This window comes from Clytia hemisphaerica, unplaced genomic scaffold (genome assembly GCF_902728285.1).
Source record: "Clytia hemisphaerica strain Z4C2 unplaced genomic scaffold, Clytia hemisphaerica genome assembly, whole genome shotgun sequence".
In the NCBI taxonomy this organism is placed as follows: Eukaryota; Metazoa; Cnidaria; class Hydrozoa; order Leptothecata; family Clytiidae; genus Clytia; species Clytia hemisphaerica.
The window spans coordinates 110977-138275 of NW_027103551.1; the positions used below are offsets into that span (position 1 = coordinate 110977).

Consider the following 27299-nt stretch of genomic DNA (forward strand, 5'->3'; position numbering starts at 1 on the left):
CCTTGATTATCGAACGTTATCACTGTGAAAAAATTTCTCAAAAATAATCATTCAGTCAAAAGATATCAAACAAAGTTATAAGCTAATTGACGTCTAAAAACGCTGTTTTCTGCTGTTTTTTGGGGTCAATCACTTATCAACTTGTATCATAACTTTATATTGAATGAATATTTTAATGAAATTTCTTCACAGTGATGACCTCCAAAGATCAAAGAATCTCTCCAGTGAAAATGAAAGTTATAGCACTTTTTTACAAGATCTTAATTTTTTTCTTCATAATTTTCATCTTCATTTTTAGAATTATTTTGAAGATTTTTTTATTTCAAATTGTTCCACTCACAAATATCTCTCCAATGATACCAAATATATAAAGATTGAAGAATTCCTTCAAAAGTTATAGGTAAAAGAAAAAAGAGTGCACACTTATCGTGAATAGACTTTAGTCTAATATCAACATCCCTCATCCAGTTTCGACATCTTTTATAAGAGATGGAAATAATAGTAAGGTCGGGATCACTGATAGACAAAAGATACTTTCCTCCCTCTGATTGCTAAGTAAAAAAAAAGTAGTTTCCATCAGCGATTTCGACCTTCATATCATTCCTATCTCTATAGAAGGGTATCGAAATTAGAAGAGGGATGTCAACATTAGACCAACTAACTGTATGATGCAACACAAAAGAACAGATAACATATGGTACAACATACGACTTAACAGTAAAGTTCGTTTTGTTTTGTTTTTTAGCCTGAAATATTTCCATGTGGGACCAGTTTTTATACGGAAACGCTCTTTGGAGATAATCCAAACAATATTTATAAACCAGGAAGGGAAGCCAAGCTGAGAAAGACGTCCGATTTTTACGTTTTAAACGATGAACACCCAACACAAAAATACGGTAACACCTAAACTATGTTATATCTACGACAAAGCACTATTTAAGAAGTAAGTCTCAAGCCGAAGAAAAACCGCAAACAGGTTTTTTGCCGAAAAGAATTTACAGTTGGTAGAGTTTGGTGTTTCTTGGCTGTCGAAACTCTACCGCTAATTTTTTCCGTATACCGAGGGAATTCTAGCGAGCACCTCACCAAAAACGGGATTTTTCATCTCGTTTCTTAGTGAGTTCCACTTTGACGAGTTTTGAAAAATAGAACCCTTTGTGCTTTGATGCAAATTCGATTTTCTCGTTACTGCAGGAGCTTTGAAAGCTAAAAGCGAAGTCAAAAAATCGAATGTTTGGAGGCCGAAAACCTTGGCTCAAAACATTCGAAAAAGTCACAAAGTGGAATAGACGTTAACTGCGTAGAAAAAACGCGGGTGACGTCTATTATAGGCTAAGGGAATTCCCGTATTACGGCTGTAAACCCCGCGTATATGTACTTTTCCCCGTCTTTACTATCCATGTAACAGGCGATAACACCATCTTGGTGAGACTAAGCTCTAGTTTGGACAGCCCACTTTTCGCCCTGCCTTTTCTAATTGTGAATTAAGGAGAGCATAAAGTGGGCTGTCTAAGGTCAATGCCCTCTTTTGACGTCAATACAATGTCTTCTTTCAACCTTTTTTAAGCAAAGAATTAAACTGCCCACTTTGTACCTCTTACAATTAAAATAGCCAGATGGAAAGGTGAGCCGTCTAAACTAGAGCTAAACACCGAGCATCTTCGAAATAGTTTTGGTTGTAAGGGATGGAAATTGGCCTTAGAGACTTTAATTAGTTCTAAGTTCTTTTTTTTTTTTCAGGGTTACGCTTAACAAACTCTATCGGCTGTAGATATTTGCGAGTAGCCAATGATAGAAAATACGATTGCAAAAAAAATGGATATGTATCAGCCGATCCATGGTGGCCAGGATTCGAGTTTCCCCTTTATGATTGTCATTTTATCTTGGAATGTAACCCAAGTTTGACCACAGAAATTGCTGTCCGAAATTGTGGAAACTTCTTTGTTTACAAAACACGACAACTTCCGGAAAGACCACGTGTCGGTAAAGCTGGTATTTATTGTGGAACGGACAAACCGTTACAGAAAGGTGCGTAAAGGATCTTATCTTGTTTTACACGTTTTTTTTTACAAGAACATCTAAAAATTTTCAAATCTTCGGATGTTCTTAACTTTTTGAGTTTTAAGCCTTAAAATGTTCCTAACATGTTCTTAATTTCAACATTTTGTGAGTATAAAGTTTTCTCATTTCATTATTTATCTTAGCTGAAGGTCCGGTGATTGTAACAACACCCTTTCCAACGATTGCACCAGAAAAAGGTAATAATATTACTTCATAATCTAAGTAAGTCTGCAACCGCAGCCGGAAGCGACCCGAAGGCTCCTCTTTCGATAGCTATCTACCTGAAGGTAGGGGAGGGGCCACTCTTTTTTCCTGGATGGCTCCACTTGATCCTTCTCTTAATTGCTGAGCATCAAGCAGAGGCATCAAGTACCATTTTTGGAATCTTTGGTATGACCGAGCTGGGGGTTGAACTCACAACCTTGCGAACCGTAGTCGGATGCTCTACCACTACACTACGGTCGCTTTGTAATCTATTCTTGGGTGTTGAAATTGGAACTCGCTTTATTTTGCGTTGCGGCTTTTTCCTTCTTAGTTTAAAAGGTATTATTTTTAAATAAGTGTTCCCGTTTCATACATATATCTCATATCATGACAATGTCTCCCTATTGTTATGTTATGCTGATATAAGCACAAAAATGTTTTTTTTCCTCTTTCTGAACAATCTTGCTCCATATCCGTGTCAATCCGATGTGAAAAAGCTTATGAATTGACAGAGTAAGCAAACGGTATCACTCATATTTAAAAACGAAGCCTTTATTAAGAGAATAACAGCAGAAAGCTTCGTTCAAATAGTCCTTGCTAGATCTACTGGATAAGTATATTCAGCAGGATAATTCCAAATTCCATATAACATTTCTGTTTGGTGGAGTATTGATGGCTTTTGTGGAAGATATTTTCGATAATCATTTTTTTATCATTTGACAAATAAAATTCTTATTGCAAAAACAATTCCCCTGGACTTACCCCTCCCGATAATAAAAGTTGTTAAATTTTTTTTAGCCGTTTTCGGAGTGTCTGGTCAATTTACAATCAATAAGCCATTTGTCAATGATGCGCCATTATCACAAAAAGACCTTGATGATAAAACGTCTGACACTTACAAGTTCCTGGTTCAAACTATGCAAGATAAGGTATGAAAGAATATTAATACAGAAGTTTAATTTTCATAGAAATGAATCTACAAGTGAGCCTTTTCTCTCAAAATTCGCTACAGAAGATACTCAAAATTTATGATGGAGAGCGTTATTCATTTAATACACCCCTGGTGTCACCGACCCGCTGGGACCCCAGACCCACTGCAAAGTTAAGTAAAAGTTTTGTCCCCGGTGAGAAAATACCCTTGAATTTTAGCCCCACTGGGAAATTCCATGTTTAAAAATTGCACTCCAAAACCATCGCTACTGGGTTTTTTAATCTTGGAACAGTACAATTTCTATCCTCATTGGGATTTCAATAGGAATTTTTATCCCCACTAAGTAAAAAAGTTCCACCGGGGCTGAGCGGAGACAGGGGTGTTTAATGGGAATCTTCGAGAACCTTCTTAATTGTCGTTGCCCTTTTTATGATATAGTTTGCTGGGCATGGCTGGAGTCTCTAATTTCCAATCAATAAGAAATGTTACCTTTCTCCCATTGTCTTTTCAAGAGCTAAATAAAATTCTTTCTCGCCTAGATTCGAGACGCATTAAAATCACTCTCCAAAAATGTTGCGTGGATTGATATCACCGGTTTTAGGTAAATTGATTTTCCGTAACTACTGAGCTAACAGGAATACCCCTGAAACACGTAATTTTTTTACGTGAGTTTTTATATGAGCCAGCTAAGAGCTGTTACAATAGGCATTTTCATAAATTACGTTACGAACATCACTTGCTTCGTTTTGAAGTTACTGCCAAGGTGATAAACTCCCAGCGGATTTCATCAAAACAACTTTCTATTCATCGAAAAATCATTTAATGACATAATCACTATGGTAATTGTTTGAAAACGAGGTAAGTGATGTTCGTTACGTAATTTATGAAAAGGCCTATTAGGCTGACGAATTGACTGTTCACTTTTCACATGAAATTTAATTTAATTAACGATAAGATATTCAAAGCTAATTCTACGACGTCCATATCTTCTCTTCAAATTAAAGACAAAAACACTTTTTTTGATATCTTCCCATCACAGTATTGAAAGTCTTGTGGTGGATTACAAAATTTACGGTACCGATACATTGAATATTGAAACTTTGAATGAAGGAATTAATAAATCATTTTCTGACGACCCGAATCTTCAGACATCAACGGATACCTATTCTTTCTCTGGCACTATCAATCCTCAAAGCCAACAGCTAAATGGTAAGAAGTGTTCAAAATTGAAAAAAATGAATGATCCTAAAAGATTTTATAAATGATCAAACTCCATACACTTTAAGCATGCGCTCTTTTTTTTCCTCATGTGGAAAACCGCTCTCAAGAGAATTTATTAAATCACGATGACATGGTTTCCCCATTCTTCGCCACGGCATGACGTTAGAACTGGGGTACAACAGAACATTTACTAAAGATTAATTATGTGTTTTCAGTAAACATAATCTTTTAGTGAGTAAACCATAGCGTTTGTTTTACTCTCGAAATTAATAAATCATATTGGTTGAAAAAGATGTCACATGACTTTCCGTGGCAAAGAATGGAAGCAAAAAAAGTGCACAATTAATAAGGGCTCTGACTATAGTGAAGTTTTCATAATTGCCGTGTTTAAAATGTGTTTTCTGACTGATGTAACGAACAAAACTATGGTATGTTATACATTTTCTGTTAGACAAACTATTCTGAAAATTCAAAAAATGTATTGAAAAAGTTTGATGAAGAAGAAAATGAAGACTTTTGCGAGGAAGAGTATTTCAACTTTGAAGAGCTTAGTTTCGGCGAAGAAAAAACACTTTAAAATTTTGTTCACAGTAGATGGTGTATCTTTTACCAAACAATAAAAATTTTTGAGGAAAATTTTTGTAAATGCTTCTTTGTCGCGAAATCTTCAAAATAATGGTTTTTCATTAAATTTTTATCTGGATTTAACTTAAAAAAAATTCATATCATAGTCATGTCCGCAAAATTTATAATAGTTCAATTCTTTGCGGACAGTTTGAAAAAAGTTCGAAACAAAAAGGTTAATTACCCATTAAAACTTAAAAGCACTTTTTATAAAAGAAGGTGATGCAACATATTATTAACGTCTTTTTAAAGTTCATAACGTCATTTTAGCAATTAATAAGTTCTTAATTACTCTTAAGGGATTTGATTAAAAAGCAATTTATAAAGACAATTCTTTGTTAAAAGTGTTAAAGAATCTAAAACATAACTTTTATGTTCAGATACTAAAATCAATTTTCTGACTATGGTCAGATCCCTTAAGTGAATATAATTTAAGCCTTATTAGAGTAAAACGCTAGACTTTTAACCAAATGCCTTCCATCAATTATCTTCATAATAGCTGATTGATAGCTACCTACATAACTACGCATACAAGCATGTTTGACCTTGCTTCCAAATATCTTATTCTTGTTTCATTTTCAAGAGAAGTTTTCATTTAAGAAAATAGACTTCTGTTCAATTGAAATAACATTTTATTAATCGGCTACTAAGGTTTAACCATTTTTCTTTTAACGACTCATAAATTCGATTTTAGGGCTTGATTTATGTGAGTTCGAACCGTGTCATGATATGGCTAATTGTATAAACATTCCACAAACGAACACATTTTCTTGTACATGTAAAGAGGGTTTTATTGGGGATGGGTTTACATGTTTATCACCGATAACAATGACGACCACTGAAGCTCCTCACAAAGAAGTAGACCACCAGTGTAAGTTTCTCTTTTACCAGACGGCAAAAAGACGTTAAAACAACGTCCATCTTATTAATAGCGGGTTTAGGTATCTGCTTTTTTTTCAGCTACGGAGACGGTTAGCTTCTAAATTTTCTAGATCCTGATCAACTGAGGACGACGCTGAATCAGCACTTTTACCGTCCTCTATCTTGTGGTTTCTTCCAAATCGCTTCAGTCACTCCGCCGTCATCAAAAGTGAAAATCCATAAATTTGCTAATCTCTTTGACAACTGTTTCCGATGGACTAACTTCATCAAATCCCAGCTATATTGACTAAGTTGGATATTTAACTTGATTTTACTGAAGAGCGTTGGTACAATAGTGCTAGTCTGAGTCCCAGACCTTTATAGATATATTTCCTATATTCTATAAAAAACTCTTTTCACTACAATAAAGGTCATAATATTTTGATAATTTTGGTTATTTTAACGTTTTTCAAGATTTAAAGTTCCGGCGAGAAAGTCGATTTTGGGCTATCTCTTTAATTTAATCAAATATTTCAATTCGGAAGGGGTTGGCAGAATTACAGGCTATATACTGAGCCTTATTGGACTATTTTTGAACTTTTGGATCCTCAGTCTTAAGTCTCATGATAAAACTCAGAGTTAAAACTCTACCCTTCCAACCTAATTTAGAGCACTTACAAATCACTTGTGGCTCAAAAACCTCCCGGTGTATTTCCCTTTTTTCTCAAATATTATAACCTTGATTGTAGACAGAAGTCTATAATAGCGAGTGATATAAAATTTATTAAAATGCGAACTAAGGGACTGGGTTCGAGAAAGACCCCTCAATTCGAATTTTTTCTGATTTTCATGTTTATAGGGAGTGATGGGAAGATTGCAGCAGTGACCGTAACGTTCATCTTATGTTTTATTGTTATCGTTGTCCTGATGTGTTGTTTGTGTTGGCGATCAAAGAAAGAATCGTAAGTGAGATATTGACTTTCAAACGGTCGACTTTCTGTGCCCCGCCTTAGGTAAATACCCGGGGGGGGGCACTCATATGATCTGGTAGTCTGATTCGAAGAAATATACCTCCTATAGAAACTTTTTTCGCTAGAGGATGAGCAGAAGCCTAATGATCTGGCCTAGACATGTGCCGCGCTTAAGGGTGGGGTTTTTCAGCATCCCAAAATGCACTGTAAGGGTGTGTTTCTGTGAGATTGCACTGCAAGGATCGAATTTTAAAACAAATTCAAAATAATTGTTAAAAAGAAAGGTTTTTACTTCTCGTTTGTTTGAAAAAGTTTCTATTGTCTGATAATTACGACTGACAAGAATAATTTTCTCAGTTTTTCTTTGAAACAGAAAATTTCCCAAGCTTCTTCTTTCAGGCAGATTTACAGCTGAGAAATACAGTGCAATATAAGGGTTGTTTAAATCATGGAGGTAATAAAGATAGATGGAGAGTCAATGCCTTTCGTTCTATTCTGATTTATCATCGGAAGCAAACAGCTGTTTGGTTGCTTTGGGAATAAGATAATTAACTTTGGGTATAATCGTGGAAATATTTAAAATGAATGAAAAGACATTACATTTTTAACAAGTATGTTAAAATATAATAGCCTTGTCATGAAAAATTGAAAAAAACTTCACATAATAAGCACAATACCCCAAACTTCTAGGGGAAGCTGCCCATAAAGCCATCGATGAATTTAAAAAATAATTACGTGTTACGATTAGGATATACAAGGTGTATCATTTTGTCAGAGTATGAGAACCGTTGACCACTTAGACGTGAAGATAAGAAAAATTCAATGATAATGTGATGCAACTCTCAATGTTAACAAAATGCCAGCCCAAAAATGTGTCCTTATGAAATTAATATACTCTTTTAGTCTTACATCAGTTGAAACTATTTCGAATCGCATTTTAACAAGGATTTTCGGCAAAATTAAGTTTTTCAAAATCAACCAAACAGTCTCTTTCTGTTCTTATAAAGTTATGAATTGATGTTTTTTGCTTCCAATGATGATACATCAAAGAAAACCCGCTTTGAATAGATTTATAAAAGATTTCAACGACCGTTTAGATCATTACCGATACGCTTCCTCTCCATCTATATCTTTATTACCTCTGGGTAAATCAAGAGAAAATACACTGAAATGGTACCTTTCCAACCATATTGAACTGCACTGTAAGGGTACGATTTTGAAAAGTAGATTTTGCGCGACACATACCGTCGTTTCGAAATCGCGTTTCCCCCGGGGTAAATACAGAGGTAGAAAGTGGGCAGTTATAAAATCTTTGCTTGAAAAAGAATGAAAGAGATCCCAACTTGAACATGTTAGTTCAAAACATGACCCAGGCTACCTTTTATCTTTTTGCTATCTTTCATAGCTTAAAATTACTTTTCTTTGGGATATGCGTGTTGTTCTCTATTATTCGAATATAGGAAATCTCTTAAGTGGAGAGTAGCATTTAGGGAATAAGATGCTATACTATATCATGTAACTCGAACACGCACTGGGAAAACAGATTTGTTCAAATTACCTTATTTTTAGGCTCGTGGCGTAATAAGGGCCGGCGTTAAAAGGGCCAAGATTTTATAATTTTAACCTTTAAAAGCGGCGTTCATTTTTTATAATCTTTTCTCAATTTAAAGGATTTTAGGTATGATTCAAAGACGAAAATTATCCATTGTTTTACTCAATATTTAAAACTTCCAGTGAAATATATTTAAAATAAGTGATTATCGATCGGCGTTAAATTGGGCCGGCGTTAAAAGGGCCGATAAGGTATGGAGATTTGGACGATTGATAAAGGTTTATAAGGCATTGTCAACTAAAGAGACTAAGAAACTGGAGTTAAGGAGACATTCCAGTTAGGTTTGAGTTAAAAGAGGCCCCCAGCGGCACCCCTAATCACGCTATCACTCAAAAAGATTTTCTCCATCACGCATCACGAAAATCGCTAAAATCGCAAAAAAAAAGCGAAAAATAGCCCAAATCACGCATCACGCCTCAAATTTTTGCCCTATCAAGCATCACGCCAAAATCTTGATCACGCCATCACGCCAAAAAAATCTCTAATCACGCCATCACGCAAGAAAAAAGTCCCAATCACGCCATCACACAAATCGCTGGGGGGCCTTCCCAGCTGACATACAACGTTTTTTCAACGTTTATCTAATGTTCATAACGTCCATATAACGTTAGATGAACGTTGAAACAACGTCCTGTGCCAGCTGCCTTTAAAAGGCCTCCACTGTATCTTCATTTTTCTCTTCTTCTACAGGCATGATACCGAATTCAATAAAGGTTCAAAAGGATATTCCGATAATCCAGAAACAGCCCTTCCCATGAAAAACAAAGCTGGTGACGATTATGTCGTCATTCGAAACAACGCCACTATTGAAATGAACGCAAATAATGAAAGCCAGAAACAATTCTAAAAGCTTGTTTTGTTTTTATTTTGTAAATACATATATATGTGAAGAAATTCAAAGAATAAATAAGTTTCATTTTGGTAATTGAAAGCAAAGTCGGTTGGGAGCACAGATCTGTAAAGCCCGAAGGGCTAGATAGACCTGCAGCCTTTATCGAAAAGTGAAGCAGGTTTTGGTAGGATTTCCTACCAAAGAAATCATGTGACAACAAGCAATTTCACTGGTTCGAGAGATGCGAAAATATAGCGTTTACCGCCTAATTTTTTTGATCCCGTGCTCCGAAAACAATTAAAATGCTAGATCCTATCCATCGGCAGGAAATCTAAAAAGTCAAATTTTTGCTTCACTTTTTTTGCTGGAGAAAGCTTAAAGCTACCTATCTAGCCCTTCGGGCTTTAAAAATATCTGTGACTGGGAGTAATGTGATTCAAACGCCATTATCTACGTTATTTAGCTGCTATAGACGTTTTTTGAAAATAAGCTCAGGTCAATTTGAGAAGGATAGGCGATAAAATTTTCGCAATCTTCTGCGCTCAATTTTTCCCGACTGAGATATATCGGGACTTCTTTTTCCCCGATCAAGTATAATTTATAAAATCTTTTTTTCGATTTTTCCGATTGTTACGCTTTATATATTTTTTTGTCAATAGACGATATCGGCTTTCCAAATTCTCCCCGAATGATTACCCATGATGCATTGTGCAAAAAATTCATGGAAAGTCAATATCGTCCGTGAATTTTTTTGCGCAATGCATCATGGGTAATCATTCGGGGAAAATTCGGAAAGCCGATATCGTCTATTGTAAATATTTTGAATCACTTTTTACGGTATATTTTTAACCTTTTCAACTTGCTGTAAAAAGATATATCCTTGAATCTAAAAATTTACTTTCTTCTTCTCATTTATGAAAATAAAAATAATTGGCTTTGTGACATGAATTAGACCAAGGAACAAGAAAGAAATCAATACGTTTTATCAAAAGGGAGTCTAGGTAATGTTCTAGTTGGTGAGTTGGGCATTCATGTCCAGTACTATGACATTTATCCTCTGGCAGCCAGCTGCACAGTTCGTAAACATCTCTCTTCCTTTTATCTCCATAATATGAAGCCGTCAATCAAAATTTACAACTAACGAAAATAAAAGTGTTAAAACAAATGTCAATCAAACGACATACGACAAAAAGCCGAAAACGAAAGAGAAATCTCGAATCTTTTCATGCCTTTTATGATAATTGTCGTGAAAAAAAGATTTCTGTTGTTAATTGAGTTATCTGAAAAAGGTAGTGTACAGACACTTTTATCTTTTAGTAAAAACAGAATTGTAATTACAAAGATGGAATGATGCTTTCCCACTTTCGAAGCTAAAGCATTGACAAGAGTGAAGTGAAAAGAAAAAGATCAAACATGTTGAAAGAAATTTGACGGCGACTGTTTTTTCAAAATTGCACTTTTGGCCGAATTTATTCGAAGAAAATTCTTTCGAGTCCCTTATGCGATTGTGATACTTTGATTTTGATCTGTTTTTTTCAGGTAAAACATACTTCCTTACATGGTATTAACCCCCCGGGTAAATTTCAGACCCCCACAAATAGTTTTTGTGTTTTCCTTTGAGTTCCACTTTGACGATTTTTCGACGTGGATAATTCGACGGGATTTATTTTCGCTACTGCTTAGTCTACTATGTATAGGCTACTCTTAAATCATTAAAATGCAATTCAATTCATTGAAATATATATTGCTTTATTTCCAGGAAATGGATGCCCACCAATGTTAATTTGCGTGGTTTCTGTCTCACATGTAAAAAATCCACGTTGGAAAAAACGAATTTACCAACTTGACTGGTTATTCAAAAACGATTTTTCATCGCGATAATGGTTCCTTCGATATTTACGAAACAAAATACGTATAATGAACGGTAAATAAACGAATAAAAAATGGATGGTAGTATTTCTAATGAGGAGTGTCTGCCTACATTCATGTCATGCTGCCATATTTGGCCCCATATTTAGTTTGATTTTACTTAACAGACTTAAAAAGAAATCAATTTTTCGGGCCTTTCATTAATTGTGGATGAATTAATTAATTAAATTAATTGGCTTTTCAATAATTAATTACTCATCGAATACATTCACAATTAATACATCACTTAATTGATTGATAAAATTTGTGATTTGGGATGGAGTGATTTTTTGCTTTTGCTATGTGTGATAGTTGCGTGTTTTAATTCTTGTTTCTTTTAAGATTTATTACACGTTTTGTAAGAACTAAATAAGATCCTTTACATTTGAGCCTAAAAAAATATTCTTATTTTTGGCATTTTATGAGTATTTTTATTATGTTATTTACTAAGGATTTACATGCTTTTAGTTTCCCAAGACTCATGTCTAATGCTTGTTCTTTGTAGAAAAAACAACGTTTACAGTATACTACACTACATTACATAATCTTTTGATGTGCGTTTAAAATTGTTAAAAAGGCGGTCGGTTGTGGGTTTTTTCTGCTACGCTGACGAAATTAGAAATAGATTTGTTTTCTGCACGGGTGAAATCGTGAAGATTTTTTTGGGTAATTTATACAGCTTCCCAATTTTTTAACTGAATCCTATCAGCGTTTAAAATATAGATGCCGGTCGATGGTTTAATTCACAAGGGGTTAGTTCTACTCCTGCGAAATTTTTAGTTTAGAGATTATTTCTTTATCATAAAACAAAATTAAGTTGTATTTTTTATCAATGTCATACTATGTTACAAAAAAATTAGTATTGAGATTCTTTATAACAGATTATGCTATGGGTCCTCATCCGAATTTTATTGTTAAGAATTTGAGTCGTGCCATTACGGTCCTTCTTTCACCCATTTAATATATTGTAACATTTATCCTTTAAAAACAGGGCCGATCGAAAATTATTTTTGGCCATGCATTAAAAGAATGATCAATTATAACAATTGAAATTTAACAAGATGACAGCGTAAAAAAATATTCTTTGAATTCCCCGTTCTAATTGGTCAGCCTAAGCTGAGCATTCAAATCCGTAAAATTCTCTTCTTCTTCTTCCATCATCATCATAAGACGGCAAAAAAAAAATCCGATTTCCCGATATTTGCACGGATTTCTATTCGAGTAAACACCGGGATAAAAAACGCGCGCGATTGCATCAGCCATTGGGATATTGCAGCAGCTTTTTATCTCCCGAATAATGCGCTATCTCTGTATTCATGATAGCATGATTTTTCTGCTAAATGTATTAGCTTCCCAATAAGTTGCCACTACAGTTGGGAAAATTAAAAACAAGATTTGGCTAGCTTTGCTGGAATGAGAATTTGTACACTTTTTCAATCATCAAGGTGAGATTTCTTTCCTGCCTTATTTAACAGTGTGTACTGGCGTTTTATTAGTGTTTAAAAAAAGATAGCAGCAATTGTAATTTTACCTCATGGATAGCGACAAAGAAAAGATAGCATAAGCTGTCTGTGTTCAATATCAGACAAGCAGCTACAAAACCCAGAGGTTGCATGAGCTCCTTGCATCCTCTTACAAGCTTATTAAACCTACTTAACTTGCTTAACCTGCTTAACCTTAACCTATTAATTCTACTGAACTTACTGTTATACAAATATTATTATCAAGTAAATTGATATATAATTTGAATTGTGCGAAGGAATCCGCACGAGAAACTTGTGCGAAGGGAACTTGTAGAAACCGCACCGAAGGAAAATCCGCACCTAGAAACTTGTGCGAAGGAAAATCCGTACCTATAATATTCATACTTTTTTAAACGTTCCACGTTATTTTGCTAAAGCTTACAGAACTGCAATATGATATCTATAGCGCATATCGTGTGTTATAGGAAGTTTTGCTCTAACAGCGCAGAATGTGAAAGGTATTCTAAATCTATTAAATTGGTTCAACCTTTCAGTAATGCTTTTACTAACTATTGAACCAATCAGATTTTTAGCCCTTTTTGCACTTCTTTTCGTTGCAATTCCAAAGTCGTATGAGAACCTTTTTCAGACACACCTAGATTTTGTCCATCTTTCAAAAAATGGTATTTTTTTTCAATATCCAAATGCAGCGTTTAATTCAGGAGATCCAAACCTTTATTTTTTCAAAGTTAATTTCCCTTTTTTATCAGGTGAATGAACTAAACCAGGTCCAAGAACAACTAAAGAAAACAAAAGTGATCAAGGCTGCTACATACATTGATTTTACAGACATGACCATTATCAGTTTAAGCTGTTTAGTACTTTCCAGGCAACATAATTTAATTTGGGCAAACCGCAGGAACACAATGTAGTGCAATCTTTGTATGCGATATTCTGGTCTCATTTTCGACTGTTTTCTATTTGGAACTACAGCCTAGATAGAATTTTAATTGAAGGTGATAGGTTTGTATAATTTTTGATACATGATTATTTATCTGTCGATGAATGCCACGATTTATCGAAAAACGGTAATTATCACCGAACTTAACTTTTTAAAATTGAGAGACTGGCGAAGCAAACTAATTGGGACCACCCACGCTCAATTCCCTGAGTACTACCAAAGTCCTGATTAATACTTAATGATTAGTGGCGGTTTACTATAGCTATTATGAAAAGGTCCCAATGTTTCTTTGTCTTTGATTCACACACCGGGACGCCGGGGATTACTAGTTTAAAATGGGATGGAGCTCGTGCCTTTAAAGTTGGATAATATTTTGAACTTGAAAATATGTTAGTTGTTTTTATTTAGAGTTTCGGAAAAAGAATTTCAACATTTCAAATCCTTATTCAAATTAATGACCAAGTGAGAGCTAAAAAGGATTCAATCACTAGTTTTCTCGATTTGTAAAGAAAATTCCAGTGGGACACCTAAAAAACGTAAAAATTGTGGCTGATGGAAATATAGAAAGCGACAAAAACACACGTCAGCAAAGCATCAAGCCTATTTGAACAAAAAGAAAAATAAATAAAACATAGCCGATCATGAACAAAACAAAGAAAAAATAATGAAACAAAAAGCTATAATGAAAAAACAAAGAAAGATAGTCAACCAAAAAGATTATAAGGAACAAAAACAAAGAAAAGATAAGTGAAAACAAAAAGCTTAGAACCAAACAATAAAGATAAGTGAAACAAAAAGCTTATAATGAACAAAACAAGAAAAGAAGTGAAAATGACAAGAAAAATAAAAAGTTTACTACAAAAAAAGGACACTCTAAAAGAGAAGCAAAAAAAAAAAATCTGCTAACAGTCTGATGACCCAGTAAAAGATTTAAAAAATATATATAAGGTCCGTTTACATATGCGTTTCTTGCCACAGATGTCTAACGACGTTCAGTGCTAATTTCTCCTGAAAATACAACATGCCCAAAGACGATTTTGTTTAGAAGTAATTCTTTCGATGGGAAACTGTAATATTTGCAGAACATGCCACAATAAGCTCAAAAGATAATTTACATGTCAGTCATTTAAACAAACTAAGCCTTGATGAACTACCAACTGAATTCAGTACTCTTCGCAGACTTGAAAGGTGTTTATTTCTCGTAGATTTTATTCAAGAAAATTGGCAATAATGCCAAAAGGTCAGTTTCCAAGTTAAAGGGCAATTTGTAATGTTCAATTGACATATAAATATTGCTAATACCCTGCCAAGAAAAACTAGTGATAATGTCTTGTCATAGTTAAACTTAAAGAAATTAGAATATAAGGACATGTAATTTTTGAGGCATTAGGCCTGATTGTTCGCAATGTTAAATTATTTAAAAGATAACTCCTCTTTATCAAGACAGTGATTGATATAATAACATTTCTGATGAAAACATGGTGGGAATAATACAGATGTTATAACATTAATGCAGCCAGCAATGATAACGAAGAAATTTCTGATGAGGGTAGCGGAACCAATGACACTTCATTTTAGAACGTGAGACAACAGCAAACCCCGTGTTTTCGCTCAATGCAAATGAAACAACTCTTATGTCCCATACCCCACTGAAAAGATAGATAATGAAATTTTAACATTAGCACCTGGTCAAGGAAGAAACCATTTCCTATTTTGAATTATGAGAATTGTGAAATGCTTGCCCATCCTCATTGTTTCCCAAAGGTAAATTTGGATTCAACGTTCAACGCAATTTAAATTGAGGATCACCAACGATTATTGACTATCAAAAATTTGCCTCTGATCCAGACTACATATTTTTTGCTAACTCTGTGATTCAACAATCTCTTTGACCAGTCAAATAAATGTTGCCATGAGAAATTTGCAGCCTCTAATTTAAATGCGGAATGTTAAGTCAAAATTTCAAAGAAACAGTGAAACAATTTATTGCAAACGACAAAGCCTTTGCTTTTATGAGTACAGTTAAAGGAACTCCAGCAGATTGGAAAAAATTTCAGCAAGAAGTTTTGGCAATGGGTTAAACAATTAGGGCCACCAACTTTTTTTGACTTTAGCTGTGGATCTAAGATGGAATGAATTGATCTCCATAATTAAACTCAAGGGTCAAAATGTTACTAACGAATTTATTGAGAATCTTTCATATCATGAAAGGTGTGATTTGTTAAATAGCAATCCTGTTCTAGACAAGCAGTTCATATAGAGTTGAAGTAATTTTTTAAGAAATCGTTTTAGATGGTCCTCTTGCAAAACACTTATTTGCTATCGGTTGAATTTCAAGTACGTGGAAGCCCTCATCATTCTTTTCTTTGGATTTTGAATGCGCCAACATTAACTCCAGAAACAAAATCTGAATACGTAAATTTGTTGAAAAAAAATTAAAGTTTGTTTACCATCACAAAAGAAGATCCAGAATTGTTTAACCGGTAAAAACCTATCATTACATCGTCATTCGAACTTGTCGTAAATAAAAAACCTTGTAATTTCATTTCGCAAATTCTTTTCTGAGAGAACTATTGTTTCGGCTTTGCCACAAGAAGTGCCACAAGAGCAAAACGAACAATATGTCACTGAAAAAGAAGTATTAAAAGTAAGACATATATAAATGAAAATCTTAATCCAAGTAAAAGAATTTTTTAACCCAGATGCTGAAATTTCAGTCTGTCCAACATAGATAAATACTTAATGAAATTAGATATTCCCAAGATGATTATGAATATGCGCGGTCATATCTGAGATGATGATTTCACCTATATTTGAAGCGTGATTCAAAGCGTGTTTGTAAACAATATTTTACTGAGGGTCTGAAAGCTTGGCAAGCAAATCTGATATTCAACCAGTATTTAATTATTACAAGGCTGGTACTTACATGTGTGCTATCTGTCGAAACTGAAGAGAAGTGTCTCATGCTATGAACCAAGCTGTTCAAGAAGCATTTGAAACTTTAGATAAGATAAGCAATGAAATCTTTGCGCAGGCGTATGTTTCAAAACGGAAGTATCGGTGCAAAAGCGTATATCTTAGCATGCCCGGATTATGGAGAAAGTATTTCCGGTGTAACGTTTGCAAAACCAATGTGCCAGAGAAAAGATTTAGAATGGGCCTTATGAAAATGAAAATAAGTGACTTCCTGAAGAGAGTACCTCGATAACCTTTCAGATAATGCTTTTACTAAAATATTGAAACCAATCAGATTTTTAGCCCTTTTTGCACTTCTTTTCTTTGCAATTCCAAAGTCGTATGAGACAACCTTTTTTCAGACACACCTAGATTTTGTCCATCTTTCAAAAAATGGTATTTTTTTTCAATATCCAAATGCAGCGTTTAATTCAGGAGATCCAAACCTTATTTTTCTCAAAGTTAATTTTACCCTTTTATTATCAGGTGATATTGAACTAAACCCAGGTCCAAGAACAACTAAAGAAAACAAAAGTGATCAAGGGTCTGCTACATACATTGATTTTACAGACATGACCAATTATCAAGTATCTAAAGCTGTTTTAGGTTCCTTTAACCAGGCTAACATAGATTTATTTGGGCAAACCGCAGGAACACAATGTAGTGCAAATTCTTTGTATGCGATATTCTGGTCTCATTTTCGACGTGTTTCTATTTGGAAAACTACAGACCTAGATAGAATTTTAATTGAAGGTGATAGGTTGTATAAGTTGTTGAATACAAATGATTATTTATCTGTCGATGAAATGCCACGATTTATCGAAACTAACGGTATTATCACCGAACTTAACTTTTTAAATTTAGAGACTGGCGAAGCTAAACTAATTGATGACCACCCCACGCTTCAAATTCCACTGAGTACTACTCAAAGTCCTGAATTTAATACCTTAATGATTATTGGCGGTTTTACTATAGCTATTATGAAAAGGTCCCAATGTTTCTTTGTCTTTGATTCACACAGCCGGGACAGCCGTGGATTACTAGTTGAAAATGGAGATGGAGCTTCGTGCCTTTTAAAGTTTGATAATATTTTTGAACTTGAAAAATATGTTAAGTTTTTTTATTTAGAGTTTCGGGAAAAAGAATTTCAACATTTTCAAATCCAATTTATTCAAATTAATGAACCAAGTGAAGAGCTAAAAAGGATTCATCAACTAAGTTATTCTCGATTTGTAAAGAAAAATTCCAGTGGGACACCTAAAAAACGTAAAAATAATTGTGCTGATGGAAATACTAGAAAGCGACAAAAAACACGTCAGCAAAGCAATCAAGCCTATTATGAACAAAACAAAGAAAAAATAAATGAAAACAATAAAGCCTATCATGAACAAAACAAAGAAAAAATAAATGAAAACAATAAAGCCTATCATGAAAAAAACAAAGAAAAGATAAATGAAAACAATAAAGCCTATCATGAACAAAACAAAGAAAAGATAAATGAAAACAATAAAGCCTATTATGAACAAAACAAAGAAAAGATAAGTGAAAACAAAAAAGCTTATAATGAACAAAACAAAGAAAAGATAAGTGAAAACAAAAAAGCTTATAAGGAACAAAACAAAGAAAAGATAAGTGAAAACAAAAAAGCTTATAATGAACAAAACAAAGAAAAGATAAGTGAAAACAAAAAAGCTTATAATGAACAAAACAAAGAAAAGATGAGTGAAAATAAAAGAGTTTACTACAAAAGAAATAAGGACACTCTAAAAGAGAAGCAAAAAATTAATGCTCAAAAAAAAAAATCTGCTAAGCAGTCTGATGACCCAGTGAAAAGATTTAAAAAAATTATATATGAAGGTCCTTTTTACATATGCGTTTCTTGCCACAGATGTCTATATCGACGTTCAGTTGCTAAATTTTCTCCTGAAAAATACAACATGCCAGAAGACGATTATTGTTTAGAAGTAATTTCTTTCGATGGGAAACTGTATATTTGCAGAACATGCCACAATAAGCTCAAAAAGATAATTTACCATGTCAGTCAGTTAAAAACAAACTAAGCCTTGATGAACTACCAACTGAATTCAGTACTCTTCGCAGACTTGAAAAGGTTTTAATTTCTCGTAGAATTTTATTCAAGAAAATTGCAATAATGCCAAAAGGTCAGTTTCCCAAGTTAAAAGGGTCAATTTGTAATGTTCCAATTGACATAGAAGATATTGCTAATACCCTGCCAAGAAAAACTAGTGATAATGGTCTTGTCATAGTTAAACTTAAAAGAAAATTAGAATATAAGGGACATGTAATTTTTGAGGCAATTAGGCCTGATTTTGTTCAGCAAATGTTAAATTATTTAAAAGATAACAATCCTCTTTATCAAGACATAGTGATTGATATCAATAACATTTCTGATGATGAAACTATGGTGGGAAATAATACAGATGTTACTAACATTAATTCAGCCAGCAATGATAACGAAGAAATTTCTGATGAGGGTAGCGGAACACAAAATGACACTTCAGTTTTAGAACTTGAGACAACAGCAAACCCACTTGACGTGTTTCGCTCAAGTGCAAATGAAACAACTCTTATGTCCCATACTCCCACTGAAACAGAAATAGATAATGAAATTTTAACATTAGCACCTGGTCAAGGGAAGAAACCAATTTCTATTTTGAATGATGAGAATTGTGAAATGCTTGCCCATCCTCATTTGTTTCCCAAAGGTAAATTTGGATTCAACGTTCAACGCAATGTTAAATTGAGTCCCTCAAAGTACTTTAACCAACGATTATTGAACTATACTCAAAAATTTGCCTCTGATCCAGACTACATATTTTTTGCTAACTCTGTGATTCAACAAGTCTCTTTGACCAGTCAAATAAATGTTGCCATGAGAAAAGTTGCAGCCTCTAATTTAAATGCGGGAATGTTAAGTCAAAATTTCAAAGAAACAGTGAAACAATTTATTGCAAACGACAAAGCCTTTGCTTTTATGAGTACAGTTAAAGGAACTCCAGCATATTGGAAAAAATTTCAGCAAGAAGTTTTGGCAATGGTTAAACAATTAGGGCCACCAACTTTCTTTTTGACTTTAAGCTGTGCTGATCTAAGATGGAATGAATTGATCTCCATAATTTACAAACTCAAGGGTCAAAATGTTACTAACGAATTTATTGAGAATCTTTCATATCATGAAAGGTGTGATTTGTTAAATAGCAATCCTGTTCTAGTAGCAAGGCATTTTCAATATAGAGTTGAAGTATTTTTTAAAGAAATCGTTTTAGATGGTCCTCTTGGCAAAACAACTTATTATGCTATTCGGGTTGAATTTCAAGTACGTGGAAGCCCTCATATTCATTCTTTTCTTTGGATTTTGAATGCGCCAACATTAACTCCAGAAACAAAATCTGAATACGTAGAATTTGTTGATAAAATAATTAAAGTTTGTTTACCATCACAACAAGAAGATCCAGAATTGTTTAACCTTGTAAAAACCTATCAATTACATCGTCATTCGAAAACTTGTCGTAAATATAAAAATACACCTTGTAGATTTCATTTCGGCAAATTCTTTTCTGAGAGAACTATTGTTTCTGAGCCTTTGCCACAAGAATTGCCACAAGAGCAAAAACGAACAATACTGTCACTGAGAAAAGAAGTATTAAGTAAAGTAAAGACATATATAAATGAAAATCTTAATCCAAGTAAAAGAAATTTTTTTAACCCAGATGCTGAAAATTTCAGTCCTGTTCCAACCATAGATGAAATACTTAATGAATTAGATATTCCCAAGAATGATTATGAATATGCTCTGTCAGTATCTGAAGATGATGATTTTCACCTATATTTGAAGCGTGATTCAAATGCGTGTTTTGTAAACAATTATTTTACTGAGGGTCTGAAAGCTTGGCAAGCAAATCTGGATATTCAACCAGTATTTAATTATTACAAGGCTGTTACTTACATGTGTGCATATCTGTCGAAAACTGAAGATGAAGTGTCTCATGCTATGAACCAAGCTGTTCAAGAAGCATTTGAAAACGATTTAGATAAATATCAGCAAATGAAATCTATTGCGCATGCTTATGTTTCAAAACGGGAAGTATCGGTGCAAGAAGCTGTATATCTTAGCATGCCTGAATTATGGCTAAGAAAAGTATTTCCAGGTGTAACTTTTGCAAACACCAATGTACCAGAGAAAAGATTTAGAATGTGCCTTAGTGAAAATGAAAGTGAGCTTCCTGAAGATAGTACCTCGATATTCAAAAAGAATATGCTAGACCGATATTGTGATAGACCAACCAACAACTATGCTAATGGAATTTATGTGTCTGTTTCAAAAATGTGTTATGCTGAATTTTTGAGGTTTTATAGTATCAAGTATGTAGATAATAAAGAAAATGATTGCCAGCCCAATGAACTTGTAGATGATCTAGTTGAATCAAATCATCCAACAAATGGGTACCCAAATATTGTTCCACTCTTGTCCAGTCGAGATAAACTAAAATGTCGTAAAGTTCCATTAGTACTCCGTCTTCATGAGCCAAATAGAAACAAGCACCCCGAAGATTATGCTCATCATCTGTTAATGTTATATTATCCTTTTCGTAATGAAAATGAGTTACTCTCTCAGGAACACAATTCTTACACACAGAAACTATGTGAACCAGGTGTTGTAGAAATGATTGAAAGGAACAGAGCTTTGATCCAACCATATTCTGGTTTAGTAGATGATGCATTAGTAAGGTTTAGAACTGACATCACGCTCAACATGAATGACTTTGAACAGCAGGAAAATGATGAAACAAATGCTGAGCTTGAAAGTAATACTGCAAATAATAATGATGAATCAGATGATGAAGCTAATGAAGACACAGTACCATTTAGGGCAGCAATACCAATGGAATCTATTTTGCTTCCTGATAATGAAATAAATACTCGTATAAGATCTCTTAATCCTCAACAGAGAGAAGTTTTTGATGTAATACACAAATGGGGAAGAAATTTTGTAAAAAACCTGTCTTCTAAAGATCCTAAAATTGTAGAGCCATTCCATATTTTCTTAACCGGTGGCGGAGGCGTGGGAAAAAGCCATTTACTTACAACAATTTATCACTCATTGTCTAAACTTTTAATGTACAGAGGAGGAGAACCTACTAAACAAAGGATTCTTGTGCTTGCCCCAACAGGTGTAGCAGCGATCAATGTCAATGGAACCACAATTCACACTGGTTTGATTATTCCTACAAAAAAGCTATTTCCCTTGAATGCTATGTCAAAACAAAATTTGCAAAAAAAACTTGCTTGCGTTGAGATTATAATGATAGATGAAATTTCCATGGTACCTAGTCGCTTATTTCGAAATATTGATTCAAGGTTACGTGAAATATTCAGTTCTGATAAACCTTTTGGTGGAAAATCGGTCTTACTTTGTGGTGATTTGTATCAACTCCCACCAATTTATAGAGATCCAATTTACAAAGCTGATTGTTCATCTATGCAAAGTATTGTCGGATTTGAATTATGGAGAAGTTTCCAAATGGCAGAATTGACTGAGGTCATGAGACAGAGAGATGATATAGATTTTGTAGATCTATTAAATCAAGTACGTTTAGGTGAACTTGATGAAGAAAAAGAAGAACTTTTAAAATCTAGATTCATTACAAAAGACAGTCCAGATTACCCTGCTAATATAACTCATATTTATGCAGAAAATAAGCCAGTAGATTTATACAATTTGCAAATGCTTGAAAAATTACCGACTGAAAAGCATCTAATTTCTGCACAAGATGAGGTACCAAAAAATCTGACAAGAAGTGATTTGAATTTTATTGAAAATGCTAAAGCAAGAGATACAGGTGGTTTAGCTCGTATTATTGAAATGAAAGTAGGTGCTCGTGTTTTGATATCAAAAAATATTGACATTGCTGATAGATTAGTCAATGGACAAGTTGGAACAGTTATGAGGTTCAAATTTGATTGCAATAATAAAATATCTGGTTTATATGTAAAACTTGATGATGTCACTGCAGGTAAAAAAGGATCCAATTTGGATAGTGTATGTAGAGAAAACAATTGGACTTTGATCGAAAGAGCAGAATCTACCTTTGCGACTAGAAAAAATAAGCAAAAGTCACCTATGGTTAGAAGAACTCAATTTCCACTGATACTATCGTATGCATGTACTAGTCACAAAGTCCAAGGGCTAACACTTCAATCAGCAGTCGTAAGCTTTGAGTTATTTGGTCAAAGATATTTCAATGAAGGTCAAATGTATGTTAATTTGTCAAGGGTAACTGACATAAACGGACTATTCTTAATTGGTGAATATAGTAGAAATGCTATCAGAGTCAACACTGAAGCAGGGCTTGAATATGAACGTTTGAGAAGAAGTTGTTGTTTGCAAAAGGTTCAAACTTTTTCATCTGTTTCTACCTCTCCCAAGTATTTAAATATCTCCCTTCTTAATATTCGCTCGATGCATAAACATGCTGTTGACCTAAAAAAATCTGAAAATTTAATGAACAGTGACTTGTTATGCCTTACTGAAACTCAGCTATCACCTACAAGTGATACTAGTGGAATTGATCAAACATTAAATAGTTATTATAATATTGAGTATAACAACAATTCAATTAATCGTTTTCAAAACACTGCATGTTGCACAAATTCTTCAATTCAAATTTTAGAGTGTAATAAAGCAGCAGGTTACACATTGATAAAGTTCAAAAAAGAGACGTTTAGTAGTCAATCTATTAGCCTTTTAATCTTGTACAGACCACCTAATTCTTCAAGAAACACTTTTCGTGAAGAACTATTGCAACTGACAAGTTATGATGATGTAGACATTATTGTGGGAGATTTCAATATTGATGCACTAGATCCAACAAATCAAGACCTAAACGAAATACTTTCTTCATTCAAAATGATAGTGAATGAACCAACTCATCTTGCTGGTGGCCTTCTGGACCATGTTTATATAAAAACAAGTTTTATTAGCCAGAGAGAAGTGAATTGCTTTATAAAGGATATTTATTTCTCCGACCATGATGGAGTTTGTTTCACTATTGTGAGTGATTCTTAAATTGTTTGAACTGATTGGACTGCTTGAACTGCTTGATATGGGGGGGGGGGTTTACAGTTTGGAGGGTGGGATACATAAGGGATACAAAATTCTTCAAGAGCAAAGTTTCTAATATTCATTATAAAGTCGATTCAGTACATTTATAAATAAATAAATCACAGCTTATTCTGATGAATTTTGAATCCCTTACGTATCTATCTTAGAAAAAAAATCAAAACTGACAATAAGGAATTTGTTTTAAAAAGGTTTTTAGTGCCTTAAAAGGAAAGAAACTTTCTTGTAAATTTTAATCTTTTGGATGGTTATGAATTTCTTTAAAACGTCACTTGTCACTTTATTTATTTATCACAGTATTTAAAAAATTTGGATTTTTAAGAATTTTTTTTATCTATTTAAAAAATTTGGATTTTAAGAATTTTTTTTATCTATTTAGAAAATTTGGATTTTTAGAATTTTTTTTATCAAATTGGAATATTAATTTTGTACATTCTTTATATATTTATAGTGCATTTTTTAGTTAAAAATTGAATTATATGCATTAACTTTTTAATTTTTTTTTGAAAATCCTTTTACACTTTTTATAGTATTTTTTTAATCAACTCATCAATTTATACAGAATTTAGAGTTACAAAATTAACAAAATGAACAATACAAATAAAAACCCTGGACTAAAACTATATGTTGGACTGGACTGGAATATTATTTGCGTGTTAATCGTTCTGCTGTAACTAAAATTATATGTTTGGCTGGAGAAAATATATGGGTATTTGTATGATATGATGCTGGTAATTTGTTAATGGTTTTGTTGTAGTATTAATTCCTGTTACGTAATAGTGTTGGTAGAATGAGGCAACCTAAAAGTAAAGATACAAATTTTTGATTCATTGGCAACTTGGAAAAAACATTGATTTCACACCACCAAATTCAGAAACTCTAGATGCTACAAAAGTCACAAAAACAAGAGGTTAGTAAGACTTGATAAATTTTGAGAGAATACTACTCGAGTACTATACTTCAAAGTCACAGTTTATGATTCTCTGCTTAAAAAAATTGACAAATAGGTATATTCTTAACAATGGTTGGTATTTTTACAGACAATTGGTATAAAATCTATTGAAGTGGTTACCAATTTCCGAAAAGAAGTAATTTATGACACGTTTTCTCTGAAAAGAAAATACAAATAAATACATCAAGATGTTTAGTGCGTTTTAATTTTATATTTTACTCTGTTATTTTAGATATCAATCAACGATCAATTGTCATTTGGCTATCATGATTCGTAAACAATTGTCACTGTGTTACTCCGAACTCAGAGTCGATGCTACAAAGTACATTCAGGTAATTTAATTAAACCTTACAAAACATTTAAAAACCTGAAGGCTTTTCTATTTTCTTACATAAGAAACTGTCACATTTCAAATCAACATTTTACAAAATCTACAAAAAATGAACATTCAAATCTATTATCTATTGACAAAAAATATTATGGACAGAATGTATATATGATTGAATTTGGTGTTGAAATGAAAATGTTGGTAATTTGTTGATTGTTTATTGTTGTTTTAGTATCTGGTGTTACATGTTTTTAGTGTCGAAAAATTCCATGGCTTTGCATCGTTTGTGCTTGGTATACCGTCACGTTCCTGTATTTGATGTTGTTTGGTACAATATAATCGATCATTTCACTCATCATGGCTTGGTACTTTTAAACCATCGGCTCGTTTCTCGACACCTGAATACTGTAATAAGTTCATAAAAGTGATAGGTAAGCTAGAGGTCTCTTTTTTGTCCATCTAAAAGGTTAACGCTGACACTTTCACATGCATTTATAGGTATATTTTACAAAGCAATCTTTTTGCAGTACGCAATTAATCGTGAATGATCTAAGTTTTAAAAAGTGAAACGACTTTGTTCATATTATTGTCATTATTTACCTGTGTATGGGACTTTAATATCTTCATTGTTTTGTTGCAGATATACTATGCAGAGATCAATCAGTAACCAAATATCATGATTCTTTATCAACGACGAAAATATTGCTTCCCTCTAACACCATCCAATAGTTTGAATGTCGACACTACAAAAATCGAATTAAGGTACTATAAGCCTCCAAAATGACCTACATTAAAAGTTTGCACAGTGGTCAATTGATATTTTGATGAATGCGAGTATTAATGTCAAAAAAGTGAGAATCTACTGAAATGATTACTTCATACATTCTACCTATCAATAAATTCAACTCTTGTTTTTAATTTGGAGAAAACATTATAAAAAAATATCTTGTAATTTTCTTTTTTCTCCAGAAATTCAATCGTCGACAATCAATTTTCAAAGTTTCTTCGCCACTGTTTATGCTGATATGATTGGAAATATATACACGTTAACGTATCCTAAGCACTCTCTATCACGTTTCACGATTAGATTGACCGATGCATTTTTAAAAGTTTTTCGTCATGACCATTCGTTATTGGAGTATTATGCTGTTATGTTTTTTGGTTCATTATACCTATCTTGTTTCAATTTGCCTTTGTTAATCGAAATACTGCTGCTGGAATTAATGAAGTTGGAATTGGACAATAATGATACTGTAGACTTTATTTTAACTAATGAGAGGATTGTAAATTTTTAATGTCTTACAAAAGAAGTGATTTTTGTACAATAGTAATTTTGTTAATATTTATAAACAACTACATGATTATCTAAAACAACATTGTTCAAATCTTTTTTTTATAAATTGAAAATTGAAATTGTTTCAAAGCTCGTTAATCGACTCTATTGTGGCAAAACTTGATTTTGGCACCCACTTTGCCTAAGCCACCTTCCAGAATAGTTGTATCGTTACTCTTAGGTGCCAAATAACGTAAATACTAAACACCGAAACGAATGAAAAACAACTGGAAACACACGAGTGGAAACGAGTCCCCGTAAAGATAAATTGGCATTCGGGTTCTAATGGTGATCGGTGCCATATACTTGATCCCTGATGGACCTTTACGCTTTGGCGAAAATATTGTAAAAATGTTGTTTGGATAAAAAAATCTTTCGTCACTTTTTGCTCTCACCGAAAACAATATTGCTTTCCCACTAAAAATCGCTAAAACTAATTTTATTTAGTCCCCTAATCGTCCCTGAAATCGTTTTGCATTGCTCTTTCACGAAATTAAATTTACGCGAACAAACAATGAACAGCAAAAAGTTTAAAAGAGACAATTTTATATAAAGTGAAAAGCACTAACAGCACACTCATGGGATTTTGAATTTATCGAAACGAGTTGTTGCAATAAACAGACTGTACCTTTATAATCATAAAGGTTGGCGAGTCCAGTCAAACACAGATTTGATCTGCAGCGTCACGCTTCACCTTGCCTCAATAGTTAAGTCAAATTGAAACAAAGCATTGCTACATTGCATTAAGTACCTAATCCTAACAGCAAAATTTTGAAACAGCAAACGCATTAAAAAATGTCACACTAACTCATGTACAGTTCCTTCATATCTTTCTGGAAAGTCGCATTCAATTCCTAAAAAGCTTCTTCGAGCAAATCCAACTAGCCATCAAGGCTGACCTTCCAGCCTCGGCTGGTTTATTTTCATTTGAAACCAAATCC

General features: G+C 33.4%; 2 protein-coding genes and 1 long non-coding RNA gene across 3 annotated transcripts; all 3 read left to right on the forward strand.

Moving 5' to 3' along the window:
- The first annotated feature begins 5740 nt into the window (after positions 1–5740).
- Positions 5741–9576, forward strand: LOC136800051 (uncharacterized). The gene is made up of 3 exons (XM_067056668.1): positions 5741–5912; positions 6762–6864; positions 9176–9576. Exons 1-3 carry the CDS (start codon positions 5771–5773, stop codon positions 9330–9332), a joined length of 402 nt encoding a protein of 133 aa, XP_066912769.1. The 5' UTR covers positions 5741–5770; the 3' UTR covers positions 9333–9576.
- A 9369-nt stretch (positions 9577–18945) lies between these two features.
- LOC136800090 (uncharacterized) lies at positions 18946–23691 on the forward strand. Its single transcript, XM_067056700.1, has 2 exons — positions 18946–22639; positions 23297–23691. The coding sequence occupies exons 1-2, from the start codon at positions 18946–18948 to the stop codon at positions 23689–23691; spliced, it is 4089 nt and encodes a 1362-aa protein (XP_066912801.1).
- Positions 23692–24300: 609 nt separating this feature from the next.
- LOC136800132 (uncharacterized) lies at positions 24301–26425 on the forward strand. The gene is made up of 5 exons (XR_010845673.1): positions 24301–24655; positions 24930–25029; positions 25258–25456; positions 25666–25787; positions 25995–26425. It is a non-coding gene; the product is annotated as an uncharacterized lncRNA (long non-coding RNA).
- Positions 26426–27299: the final 874 nt, after the last annotated feature.

What these genes read in the sequence shown, in the direction of transcription:
- LOC136800051 (XM_067056668.1), top strand. Translation starts at nt 5,771, where the DNA reads ATGGCTAATTGTATAAACATTCCACAAACGAACACATTTTCTTGTACA. An exon ending in CAAAGAAGTAGACCACCAGT is followed by an intron (nt 5,913 to 6,761) that starts GTAAGTTTCTCT and finishes TCATGTTTATAG; the next exon opens with GGAGTGATGGGAAGATTGCA. An exon ending in TGGCGATCAAAGAAAGAATC is followed by an intron (nt 6,865 to 9,175) that starts GTAAGTGAGATA and finishes CTTCTTCTACAG; the next exon opens with GCATGATACCGAATTCAATA.
- LOC136800090 (XM_067056700.1), top strand. Translation starts at nt 18,946, where the DNA reads ATGTTAAATTATTTAAAAGATAACAATCCTCTTTATCAAGACATAGTG. An exon ending in ACTTGATGATGTCACTGCAG is followed by an intron (nt 22,640 to 23,296) that starts GTAAAAAAGGAT and finishes TTCAAATTTTAG; the next exon opens with AGTGTAATAAAGCAGCAGGT.